The sequence below is a fragment of the Cyanistes caeruleus genome, unplaced genomic scaffold (assembly GCF_971803275.1).
Source record: "Cyanistes caeruleus unplaced genomic scaffold, bCyaCae1.hap1.1 HAP1_SCAFFOLD_384, whole genome shotgun sequence".
Lineage (NCBI taxonomy): Eukaryota > Metazoa > Chordata > Aves > Passeriformes > Paridae > Cyanistes > Cyanistes caeruleus.
Genome location: NW_028256137.1, coordinates 16,815 through 29,274, shown reverse-complemented (window position 1 = coordinate 29,274; position 12,460 = coordinate 16,815). Strand labels below are relative to the sequence as shown.

Here is a 12,460-nt window from a genome sequence, read left to right as displayed (position 1 = left end):
GATTGTTTTTTGATGATATGATGATTATTTTAATGATTATATTAGGATTATATTAGGATTATTTTAGGATTATTTTTTGGATTATTTTAGGATTATTTTAGGATTAATTTTTGGATTATTTTAGGATTATTTTTTTATTATTTTAGGATTATTTTAGGATTTTTTTTTATTATTTTGGGATTATTTTTAGGATTTTTTTTTATTATTTTGGGATTATTTTTAGGATTATTTTGGGATTATTTTTAGGATTATTTTGGGATTATTTTTAGGAGTATTTTAGGATTTTTTAGGATTATTTTGGGATTATTTTTAGGAGTATTTTAGGATTATTTAGGATTTTTTTATTATTATTTTAGGATTATTTTAGGATTATTTAGGATTTTTTTTATTATTTTAGGATTATTTTAGGATTATTTTAGGGTTTTTTTTTAATTATTATTTTAGGATTATTTAAGGATTATTTTAGGATATTTTATTATTATTTTATTATTATTTTAGGATTATTTTAGTATTATTTTAGGATTATTTTATTATTATTTTAGGATTGTTTTAGTATTATTTTAGGATTATTTTAGTATTATTTTAGGATTATTTTAGGATTATTTTAGGATTATTTTATGATTATTTTATTATTATTTTAGGATTATTTTATTATTATTTTAGGATTATTTTAGGATAATATTTTATTATTTTAGGATTATTTTATGATTATTTTAAGATTATTTTATGATTATTTTAAGATTATTTTAGGCTCACTTCAGAACCATTTTAAGACCATTTTCACTACTACCCCAAAACCAACTTTAAATCCCATTCCAACCCATATCATCACTACTATTATTCCAATTACCACCATCATCACGATTAAATTTTTCTCCTCGCGGCTGTGGCAGGTTCCTCCTTCGGGCCCAGCGGCCGCCGGGGCCGCCAGACCTACACCAGGTACCAAACCTTGGAGCTGGAGAAGGAATTCCACTTCAACCGCTACCTGACCCGGAGGAGACGCATCGAGATCGCCCACGCGCTCTGCCTGAGCGAGAGGCAAATCAAAATCTGGTTCCAGAACCGCCGCATGAAGTGGAAAAAGGAGAACAAACTGCTCAGCTCCTCGCAGCTCAGCGCGGAGGAGGAGGAGGAGAAAGCGGCGGAGTGAAAAAGCAGCCCCGGGGGAGGGGGGAAAAAAAAAAATTAAAATTAAAAATTCCAATTTATTCCAAATATTAGGGATGTTCTTAGATTTCGAAATTTGAAAAAAATTCAGAAATTCAAGAGTTAAAAAAAAAATAAATTCGGAATTTCTGAAGTTCAAAAGTTCAAAAATTCAAGAGTTCCGAAGTTCCAAAATACCAAAATTCAGAAGTTCAAAAGTTCAAAAATTCAAAAGTTCAGAAGTTCCAAAGTTCTAAAATACCAAAATTCAGAAGTTCAAAAGTTCAAAAATTCAAAAGTTCAGAAGTTCTAAAATACCAAAATTCAGAAGTTCAAAAGTTCAGAATTTCAATAGTTCCGAAGTTCTAAAATACCAAAATTCAGAAGTTCAAAAGTTCAGAAATTCAAAAGTTCCGAAGTTCTAAAATACCAAAATTCAGAAGTTCAAAAGTTCAAAAATTCAAAAGTTCCGAAGTTCTAAAATACCAAAATTCAGAAGTTCAAAAGTTCAAAAGTTCAGAAATTTAAAAGTTCCGAAGTTCCAAAATTCCAAGATTCAGAAATTCAAAAGTTCAAAAGTTCAAAAATTCAATAGTTCCGAAGTTCTAAAATACCAAAATTCAGAAGTTCAAAAGTTCAAAAGTTCAGAAATTCAAAGGTTCAGAAGTTCTAAAATTCCGAAATTCTGAAATTCAAAAGTTCAAAAATTCAAAAATTCAGGAGTTCAAAAATTCAAAAGTTCAAAAGTTCAAAAGTTCCAAAATTTCAAAATTTCAAAAATTCAAAAATTCAAAAATTCAAAAATTCAAAAATTCAAAAATTCAAAACTTAAAAAAAAATTTAAAAAAATTTAAAAAAATATAAAAAAAAAAAGAGGGAAGAAGGGAAAAAAAAAGAACAAAAAAAGTTATTTAAAACGAGCAAAAAGAGAGGAGAAAGCGACAAAAAAAATTCAATTTAGGGAGGGAATTTTAGAGGAGGGGGATGAAGGGATGGCTGGGAGGAAAAATCCTCCACAGCAAAATTTGGACCAGAAACTCCCCGGACTCGAATTCCCAATGATTTTATCCAGAAACAAACAGATAAAAAACCCAAAAAAAATCAAATTTTGAGTTCATTTTCCCTTCCTGCACCTCCCTTTTCCTCCCGCTACGCCCATACACGAAATGGAATAATAATAATAATAATAATAAAATTAAAAAGTGAAGAGATGGAGAAGGAGAGGAGGGAAAGAAAAGAGAAAAAAGGGGGAAAAAAAATTGAAAAAAAGTGAAAAATATCTAAAAAAAAAAAAAAGGGGCTCCCAGCCGTGTTCCTACCCTTGGTGTCACTGTTAGTAATCTGCTAACTCTTGTATTTAATGGAAGTGCTGCAATATTTGTCATTTGGGGTGTTAATTGTCCTAATTTTGTAAAAATGTTTCATGCACGGTCGACATAAGTTTGGTTTTTCTTTTTAAATTTTCCTCTTTTTTTATTTTTTTTTTTTTTTTTTAAATTTTTTTTTTTTCCCACGCTTTTGGTAAATTAATCAAACCCTGGGGTTCTTTGGAATTAGTTTTTTTGGGATGGGGTTTATTATTTTGATTATTATTTTATTTTGAAGTTTTATTTCGAAAAGGAAAATCCTACTGAAAGAACGAGTACTACCTACTGCAAACAAACAGAAAAAAAAAAAATATAGAAAAAAATGAAAAAAAAAAAGGAGCGCCAGCGCCAGAAAGTTCTATTTTATTAATTTTTTTTTTTTTTTTTGTACGTGTTGTGTTTGGAGTTTGTCTTAGGTATGGAATTCTCTAATAAAATCCAAGTCTTCGATCCCACCCGCTCACCCCCTCCCCTGTCATTATTAACTCTGTTTTTTGGGGGATTTTTCCCCTTTTTTCGGGGGATTCTTGAGGAGAGGAGCGCTGAAAATGAAATTTTCGCTCCCCCCTGGGCGCCAGCATCTCCTCCTCCTCCAGGACAAGCGAAACGGGGCGGATAAATCTGATTTTCCCCCTTGTATTTTGGTTTTTATTCCGCTGCAATCTGTTCGGTATTTCCTGGCTGACATTTCTGAATTAGCGCCGCTCTTTTTCTCTATTTTTTTATATATATATATATTTTTTTTTATTTATTTTTTATTGTTACAGTAACAAAGAGTTATGAGGAAACGCCGTCCCATCTCCGTAATAAATCAAGGAAACGGGCAAAACTCCGCTCTCATTTATCCACCCGAGATACCTAACATTTGCCCAGCATCTTTCAAACATCTGCTCCCCTCGCTCCGTGCCCCCAAATCAAAGAGAAATGTGGAGCAGGAAAAAGAAAATTATTTTTAAAAAATTTTAAAAATATTAAAAATTTAGATTTTTAATGAATTTACCCCGAAAAAAAAAAAAAAAAAAAAAGTCAGCTGAAGGAATTCCAGCGTTTGTTTAAACCGGGATAAAAGGGGGGGGAAAAAAAAGTGGGGAAAATCTGAATTAAGCACTTTGGAAAGGGCGGATTTTGATTTTCTCTTTGCCAGCGGCTCCTTGGCTCGGGGATGGGACGAGGTTTCGTCTTCCTCACCGAGGAATTCCTCCCCAAACACCCAACTTTTCCTCGCCTTTAGGATTCAGCAGAACGAAAAAAAAAAAAAAAATTATTTTTTTATTTTTTATTATTTATTTTTTGGTTTGTTTTTAAATCCTCTGCGGGGATTTTGGGGAATTTTCAAAGAGAGAGGGGTGGGAAAAAAAAAAAAAAATAAAAATATCTCGTGCCTGGAAACCCCTCGGTGGGAAACGCCACGAGCCGGTTTTAATGTCAGTCACTTTTAAAATCAATTCATGCAGAAGCTTCACAGCTGTAGGACATTTACTATTATTGCCACGCTTTTCATTGCCCGTAATTATTATAATTATATGTCACTTTCAATATGGCGCATAAATCCCAACGAGTTGCAGGAGAGCACAAGAAAAATTCCTAAAGTGCCTCGGAAAGGGAAAGGGAAAAGGGGAGGGGGGAGAAAATAAATTGAAATAAATGCTAAAAAAAAAAAGGATAAAAAAAAGGATAAAAAAAAGGATAAAAAAAAAGAGAGAAAAGGAAAGAAGGAGAAAGAGGAAAAAGAAGAAGGAAAGAGGAATAAAAGGAAAGGAAAGCTCGGCTCTTTCCCAACGTTTTGCCCAATTTCAGGGAGCTTTTGCTCCCCAAATATTCCTTGCAGGTCGAGGACTGGGGAGGAAAAGCGGCGCAAAGAGGAGGTGGAAAAGCTCAGCGACAGGAACATCCTAAAGAAACAACCTCGTCAAGCCTTCCCAGCCGCCGGATTTTGCCTGCTTTTCCTTTTTCCCACCCATTTTTCCTCCTCCAGGGTGGTTTTTTTTTTTCCCTCCCTGTCCAAACTGAAGGTGCGAGCGGAGGGGACCTCGAGACTTTTCCTGGCGACAACACCCGCGGAGGAACCACCCAAAAAAAACCCCACAACTCCCGACTCCAGCCACCCACAGAGGCCTCGCAGCCACTCAAAAACTCATCCCAAACTTATCCACCGCTTTTCCAACGCCAGAAACGCAAAGACTTTTCCCCCCCAAAAAAATAAAACCCCTTGGCGCCCCGGAGCCCTCCCGGCCGCAGCTTCGCACCGCGCTTTTCACCCGCTCCTTTTTTCTGCTTTTCGAGGGAAAACCCAAGCGGACCGGAGCAAATCGGGGGTGATTATTAATTTTTTTTTGGGGGGTGGGGGATGGGATTTTTTTGGTTTTTTTGGGGGGGGTGTTCTCCCCAAAAAAGCTGCGGTGCTCCGGCTTGGCCGGCAGGTGGCGCGCTCCGCCCAGGCGGGGGGCGATGGCGGCGGCGGATTTGGGGGCGACTTTGGGCCTAAAAGCGGCTCGGAGCTCGTCATTATTTGTAACCATAGAGCATGAATTACCTCTTGAGGTCATCAGTGAGAATTTACGACTGGTCAACAAAAGCACGTGACGCCCAAACGCACCCCCCACCCTCCCCCCATATTTGGCCGCATACATAGCAAAAACGAAGTACAGTGCATCGCTATAATTCATTAATACATCATAAATCGTCAAGCACGGGGGTTATAACGACCACGAGCCACAAATCAAGCCCTCCAAAATAACCCAAATGAGCTCTTACTTTGTAAACTCGTTCTCAGGGCGCTACCCAAATGGCCCCGACTATCAGTTACTAAATTATGGGACCGGCAGTTCCATGAACGGTTCTTACAGAGATTCAAGCACCATGCATTCCAGCTCTTATGGCTACAACTACAATGGGATGGACCTTAGCATCAACCGCTCAGCCTCCTCCAGTCACTTTGGGGCTGTGGCCGAGGGCTCCCGCGGTTTCCCTTCTCCAGCTCAGGAGAGGTTTAGACAGGCGTCCAGCTGCTCCTTATCTTCTCCCGACTCCCTGCCCTGCTCCAACAGCGAGAGCCATGGAGGGAAACCCGCCCCGTCCCCCTCCGAGCAAGCTCCTGCTGCCGCCAGCACCACCAGCACAAATTTCACAGAACTAGACGAGACCAGCGCGTCCTCGGGAGCCGACGAGGGCACTCCAATAAGCGGCAGCATCCCCCGAGCGCAGGCAGAGCCCATCGCCACCTCGGCGGCCGCGACAGAAGGGCAGGCACCTCAGATATTCCCTTGGATGAGGAAACTTCACATTAGCCATGGTACAGCTACTTCTTTTTTTTTTTTTCTCTCTCCCCTCTTCACCCCCGTCGTTGTTTATTCTCCCCTCCTCCTCTTTTTCCTCCCCCTCTCTCTTGTTTCTATTTTTTTTTTTTTAACCTCGCTTTTCCCCTCTTTTTTTTTTTTTTTCCTCTCTCCCCCAACCCCTAAAAAATATTAATTTATTTTTTTTTTCCTTCCTCTCCCCCCCCTCTCCCCTCTCTTCTCTCCTTCCTTTTATTCCGCCGAGGCGCTTTGATGAGGATCGCAGCTTTTTATTGCTTTTGTATTTCTGGCCCTAAAGCTGGAAAAGGGGGTGTAGAGGAGGGGGGAAGGAGGTTTCCTCTGCGTTTCTGGGGGGTTTTATCTCGGTTTCGCTCCCCTCGGCGCTTTTCTGGAAGCTCCGAGCCCCTCGCGGGTGGTGGGGGAAAGGTAATTTTCAAAAAAAAAAAGCGAGGCCAGGGGGCTGTTCCTGGGGGTGGGGAGGGTGGAAAGGGAAGAATTGAGCATTAAAATGGAATTATAGGCACAGATGGGGCTGGCAGCCCAGTCCTGCTCTGCTTTTCTGGGTTTATTCCTGACAATCTGTGTCCCCCTCCCCTCCAAAAAAAAAAAAAAAATAAAATGGGAATAATCGCCAGGAGATTCCCGGGGAGGAAAAGCCACCCCCATCCCTGAGCTTCCCACTCCGCTCAATTCCCGCTTTTCTGCTAAAACCGAGATTAAACCCTCCAAGGAGCCTCGGGAACAACCACAAATAAAAAAAAAAAATTATAATAATAATAAATAAAGGATCAGGGCAGAGATTCCCAGAGCTCGCTCCCGCAGTTAAATTATGGATATCGAGTCGGGAATGTCGGGGCTGGAGGGGCCAAGGGAGGAGAGGGGGGAGGAGGTGGGAGAAAAAGGAGAGGAAAAAGGGGGGGGGGGGGGTGCTGTTATTTGGGGGGAAATCCGCGGATTTCCAATATTAAAAAAAAAAAAAAAAAAGAGAGGAGGAGGGGGGGGAGCGAAAAACACCTTAAAAATGAATAAAAAAAAATAACAATAAATCAGGAAAAAATGGAAATAAACGGGAGCAGAAAGAGCAAACGCCAACCCCGCTGTTGTCCGTGTTATCCAGACATGACAGGACCAGACGGGAAGAGGGCGAGGACAGCGTACACTCGCTACCAGACCCTGGAGTTGGAAAAGGAATTCCACTTCAATAGATATCTCACCCGCAGGAGGAGAATAGAGATCGCTCACGCTCTCTGCCTCTCCGAGCGCCAGATCAAAATCTGGTTCCAGAACCGGCGGATGAAGTGGAAGAAGGATAATAAACTGAAAAGCATGAGTTTGGCCTCGGCGGGCAGCGCGTTTCAGCCCTAAAATCCGGCAGGAATGAAGAGGAAAATAATAATAATTTAAAAAAAAAATAATAAAATAAAAAAAAAGGGAAAATAAAAAAATATATAAATGAAGATGATGAAGAAGAGGAGGAAGAGGAGGAGGAAAAATTAAAAGGATGTAAAAAAAAACACAACGGGAAAAAAAAGAGAAAAAAAGAAAAAAAAAAGCGAAAAATGAAAAAAAATTAAAGAAATGAAAGAATGAAATAAAGGAATGAAATAAAGGAGTGAAATAAAGGAGTGATATAAAGGAATGAAATAAAGGAATGAAATAAAGGAGTGAAATAAAGGAGTGAAATAAAGGAGTGAAATAAAGGAGTGAAATAAAGGAGTGAAATAAAGGAGTGAAATAAAGGAATGAAATAAAGGAATGGAATAAATAAAGGAACGGAATAAATAAAGAAATGGAATAAATAATAAAGAAATGGCCGCAGATCTTTAGTTTCCGAGTACTGTACAGTGAGGCACCTTCTTTTTTGGCATGTGGTTGATTTTATCCCAAAAAAAAAAAAACCCCCCAGCTCCTGTCGGTTATCCCAGGACTGAGCTCGTGTCGTGTTCTCTTTTGGAGGTTGTGTTGTTTAATTTTTTTTTGTTTGTTTGTTTGTTTGTTTGTTTGAAAGAGAAAAAAAAAAAATTAATTAAATTTTATTTCCAGATGCTCCTCCTGCTCTCGTTGTTCTTCTAAATGTGTGTGTCCGTGATCTCTTGGTGCTTTCTGGAAAGCTGGCGTGTGTTCTGTGAGCCCTTTGAATGTTATAACTTATTTATAAATCCAGAACAGGTTCTTTGTTTATTTGTTGGGATTTTCTTTTTCTTTTTTTTTTCTTTTTTTTTTTTGCCCCCCCCTCTCTACTCTTTTTTTTTTATTTTTATTTTTCTGAGTTTACTCTTGGGTGAGTTCTGCTCTGCCCAAGCGAAAATCGCGGGTTCCTGCACTAGAATCGCAGAAAAAAAAAAAAAATATAAATAAAAGGCTTAGAAAAAATTAAAAAAAAATCCAAAAAAATGGGAAAAAAAGTGGGAAAAAAGAGGAAAAAAAAAAAAAAAGAGGAAAAAGATAAAAAGAGAGAGAGAAAAAAAAAAAAAGATAAAAACAAGTCTTATATCTTTCTGTCTTAAAATTGTCCAGTCTGTGTTTTAGTCCAAACTCCAGGCCAGGATTTCTAATCCCAGCCTAATTCCGAGGCGTTCTCTTAGACGTGGGTGAACTTCACTATTAAAAAAAAAAAATAATAATAATAAATAATACTCCAAAAAATAACAATAATTAATAATTTAAAAAAAAAAAAAAAAAAGAAAAAGAAAAGAAAATGTATTAAAAATAAAAATAATCCGGAGATTTTTGGAGTTGCTCTGATGTTTGTAAATATTAGAAATATTTCTGCCGTGAGTAATAGGCGGGTGGTAGCGGGCAGAGTGAATGCGGTGTTCTGTGTAAAAAATGGCATTTGTCATGTCTAGCAGCCTGGTAGTTCTTTGCCAAGAAGCTTTTTTGTATTTGTTTGTAGCTTTACTCGAAGTCAAATAAACGTTTTTTCCCCCCCAAAAACTCACAAAGGCTCCCAGTCGCATTTTTTTTTTTTTTTTTTTGGCTCCCCCCCAAAAAAATCCGCAGCGCCGGGAGGTGCCTGGAAGGTCCGGGGAGGGAGAAACGCCCCCAAATCCACCCGAAATCACCTCAAAATCCCCCCGAAATCCCCAAATCCCGGCGGCGCGCCAAATCCCCGCTCTCCGGCACCCCCAAAACCTCCCGGATTCACCCCAAAAACACCCCCGGGCAAAGCCCAACCCTCCAAGTCGCGACAACCCCGCTCCCGACGCTTTTTTTTGGGGGGTTTTTCTTTCTTTTCCGGTGGATGCTCAACCAAAATAAAAAAAAAAACCGATAAAAAATAGAAATAAATCACATTTTAAACACCAGAGGTACCAAAACCGCGTCCCCGCCCGCGCCCAGCTGAGCTCGGGGTGATCCCAGAGCCCAGCTTAGCAAAGCGGGGTTTTAAATCAAACATCTCCGTGCTAAAGCCGGGCTTTGCGCCGCTTTAATCCCGGCTTTAACAGCCTCCCGCAGCGGCCCAAGCCGGCCTTGGGAGCCCAGCAAAGCCCGGCCTAAAGCTCGGCCCAGCAGAGCTCGGGCTCTGCTCGCAGCGAGGAAAGTTGGAACTCGGAACTTACCAAACTTAATTCTCCCCGTGTTTTGGTACTTCTTAAGTGACTTTGAGAGGGATGTGGAGTGGACTGTCAGCTCCCAAAACATTTGTTCGCCTTCCCCTTTGGTAATATTTGCTTTTTTAATCTTTCTTTTTTTCCTGTTTTTTCCTCTTTTTCCCTGTTTTTTCCTTTTTTTTTCCCTTTGTTTTTCTTTCTTTTTTTTTTCCTGTTTTTTTTTCATTTTTTTCCTATTTTTTCCCTATTTTTTTCCCTTTTCTTTCCTGCTTTTTTTTCCTTTTTTCCCCTTCTCTTTCCTGCTTTTTCCCTCTATTTTTTCCCTTTTCTTTCCTGTTTTTTCCCATTCTTTCTCTTTTCTTTCCTGTTCTTTTTCCCTTTTCTTTCCTGTTTTTTCCTTTTTTATCCCCTTCTCTTTCCTGCGTTTTCCCTCTATTTTTTCTCTTTTCTCTCCTGTTTTTTCCCATTCTTTCTCTTTCCTTTCCTGTTTTTTTTTCCTTTTTCCCCCTTCTCTTTCCTGCTTTTTCCCTCTATTTTTTCCCTTCTCTTTCCTGCTTTTTTTCCCATTCTTTCTCTTTTCTTTCCTGTTTTTTTCCCCTTTTCTTTCCTGTTTTTTTCCCATTCTTTCTCTTTTCTTTCCCGTTTTTTTTTCCCTTTTCTTTCCTGTTTTTTCCCTATTCTTCCTCTTTTCTTTCCCCTTTTTTCCCTTTTCTTTCCTGCGTTTCCCCCCTTTTTTTCTTTTTGTTTCCCCTTTCTTTCCTATTTTTTTTCCCCCCTTTTTTTTTTCCTTCCCCCCTTTTCCCTAATTATATTTTTTTTTTAAAAAAAACCCATCCCAAACCACCCCCCAAAAAAGTCAACACAACATTTAGATGTCAAACGCACGGGGGGGGTTGGTTTTTATCTCCAAGTTAGATCGTAAAAATCGCCCAGACCTCATCCAGATACCCCTCACTGGCTCCCAAAAGTCACGTGAGCTCCATAAAGTTAAGTTTTATGGTTTTGGGGAGTTGACAATCTCCGATATATTTCACATTCTCCAGAATGTTAAGTGACACTTTAACCGCTGCCTCTGCCTTGTCAGGGGCAGCGAGGGCTGAGCGCTTTTCCAGATGATGAGAGATAAAAAAAAAAAAAAAAAAAGCTTTTTTTTTTTCTTTTTTTTTTTTTTTTTTCTGGTGTTAAAATGGGTTTTTTGGGTTTTTTTTTTTTTTTTTGTGGGTTCCTGGTTCACTGCGGTGCTCAAAGTCCTGAAATATTCTCTGATTTAAGTGAAAATACCCAAAAAACCACCAGAAAAAAAAAATAATATTGTTGGCGAGGGTTGGTGGGGAGCAAAGAGGGGCTGGCGAAAAGGAGATTTAATTCTGATTTAATTCTGATTTAATTCTGATTTAATCCTGATTTAATTCTGATTTAGTTCTGATTTAATTCCGATTTAATTCTGATTTAATTATGATTTAATTCTGATTTAATCCTGATTTAATTCTGATTTAATTCTGATTTAATTCCGATTTATTTCTGATTTAGTTCTGATTTAATTCTGATTTAATTCTGATTTAATCCTGATTTAATTCTGATTTAATTCTGATTTAATTCCGATTTATTTCTGATTTAGTCCTGATTTAATTCTGATTTAATGCTGATATAATTCTGATTTAATCCTGATTTAATTCTGATTTAATTCTGATTTATTTCTGTTTTAATGCTGATATAATTCTGATTTAATGCTGATTTAATTCTGATTTAATTCTGATTTAATTCCGATTTAATTCCGATTTAATTCTGATTTAATTCTGATTTAATTCTGATTTTTAGGAGGTTTCAGCCTCGTTCCCATCACAGGCCCGGGGAACTGGGTGTGGAAATGGGATTAAAAAAGGGGGAAAAAGGTGAAAATTCATTTTCCAGCTCCAGCCCGGCCTCGCAGGGGGACTCGAGGCCAAGTTTGGGGCTGTCCTGGGGTTTGGGGAGGGGGCTCGGGGGGGTCGCTGCGATTTTGAGTTTCAATCCCCTCCCATCACCTTCCCCTCCCATCCCTTTTCACCTGCTCGCCAAAACCAAACAAAAACCACCAAAAAACACCAAACATCCACATTTTTTGTGTATTTCTCCCTATCTGTGCTTTGCTGCTTTGGGTTTTATTTGAATTTATTTTTCTTTGCCTCGGGGCTCTTTTTTTTTTTGCTTTTAAACCTCCCAAAAAAACCACCAAAAAATCACTAAAAACCACCAAAAATTGACATTTTTTTTATATATATTTATCCCTACTTGTGCTTTGCTGCTTGGGGTTTTTTTTCTTTTTCTGGGTTATTTTTGTTCTTTTCCTTTGCCTCTGGGCTCCTTTTTTTTTTGCTTTTAAACCACCAAAAATCCACCAAAAAAACACCAAAAAAACACCAAAAAAACACCAAAAAAACACCAAAAAAACACCAAAAAACCACAAAAAAACCACCAAAAAAACCACCAAAAAACCACCAAAAAACCACCAAAAAACACCAAAAACCACCAAAAAACACCAAAAAACACAAAAAAAATCAAAAAAACACCAAAAAAACACCAAAAAACCACAAAAAAAAACACCAAAAAACACCAAAAAAACCACCAAAAAAACCACCAAAAAACCACCAAAACAGCACAAAAAAATCAGTTGTTTTGTTTTTTTGTCTTTCTCCCGATTTGTGCTTTGCTGCTTTGGGGTTTTTTTTTGTTTGTTTTGTTTTTTTTTTATTTTTTAATTTTTTTTTATTTTTTTATTTGCCTCTGGGCTCTTTTTTTTTAATTTTTTTTTTTGAATTTTTTTTTTTAAATTTTTTTTTTTTAATTTTTTCCCTTTCTTTTTCTTTTTTCTCCTCTTGGATTTCCTCCCCTCCCCAAAACCTCCTGCCCCAGACATTTTAATAGGACGGAGCATCCTCACATTTCCTCACCCCATCCCCGCCATCTGGAGCCCCTGAATGACCCCTCAAGTGCGACACAAAAAATAATCACAGCAACCTCTCCCTCACCCCCCTCCCCTCCCCAAAACCTGCCAAAACCCAGGAAAAATTTGGGAAAACAAACAACCCAGAGCGGGGGGCTGGGCAGGGCAGGT

General features: G+C 38.3%; 1 protein-coding gene across 1 annotated transcript; it reads left to right on the top strand.

Annotated features, from left to right (window-relative positions):
- Positions 1 to 1,150: 1,150 nt before the first annotated feature.
- Positions 1,151 to 7,861, top strand: LOC147645393 (homeobox protein Hox-B5-like). The gene is made up of 2 exons (XM_086874668.1): positions 1,151 to 5,808; positions 6,930 to 7,861. Exons 1-2 carry the CDS (start codon positions 5,259 to 5,261, stop codon positions 7,175 to 7,177), a joined length of 798 nt encoding a protein of 265 aa, XP_086730794.1. The 5' UTR covers positions 1,151 to 5,258; the 3' UTR covers positions 7,178 to 7,861.
- Positions 7,862 to 12,460: the final 4,599 nt, after the last annotated feature.

Bases quoted from the DNA above. Each gene is read 5' to 3' on its own strand.
- LOC147645393 (XM_086874668.1), top strand. From the start codon at position 5,259: ATGAGCTCTTACTTTGTAAACTCGTTCTCAGGGCGCTACCCAAATGGC. The intron at 5,809-6,929 runs GTACAGCTACTT...CGTGTTATCCAG, and splicing joins GAAACTTCACATTAGCCATG to ACATGACAGGACCAGACGGG.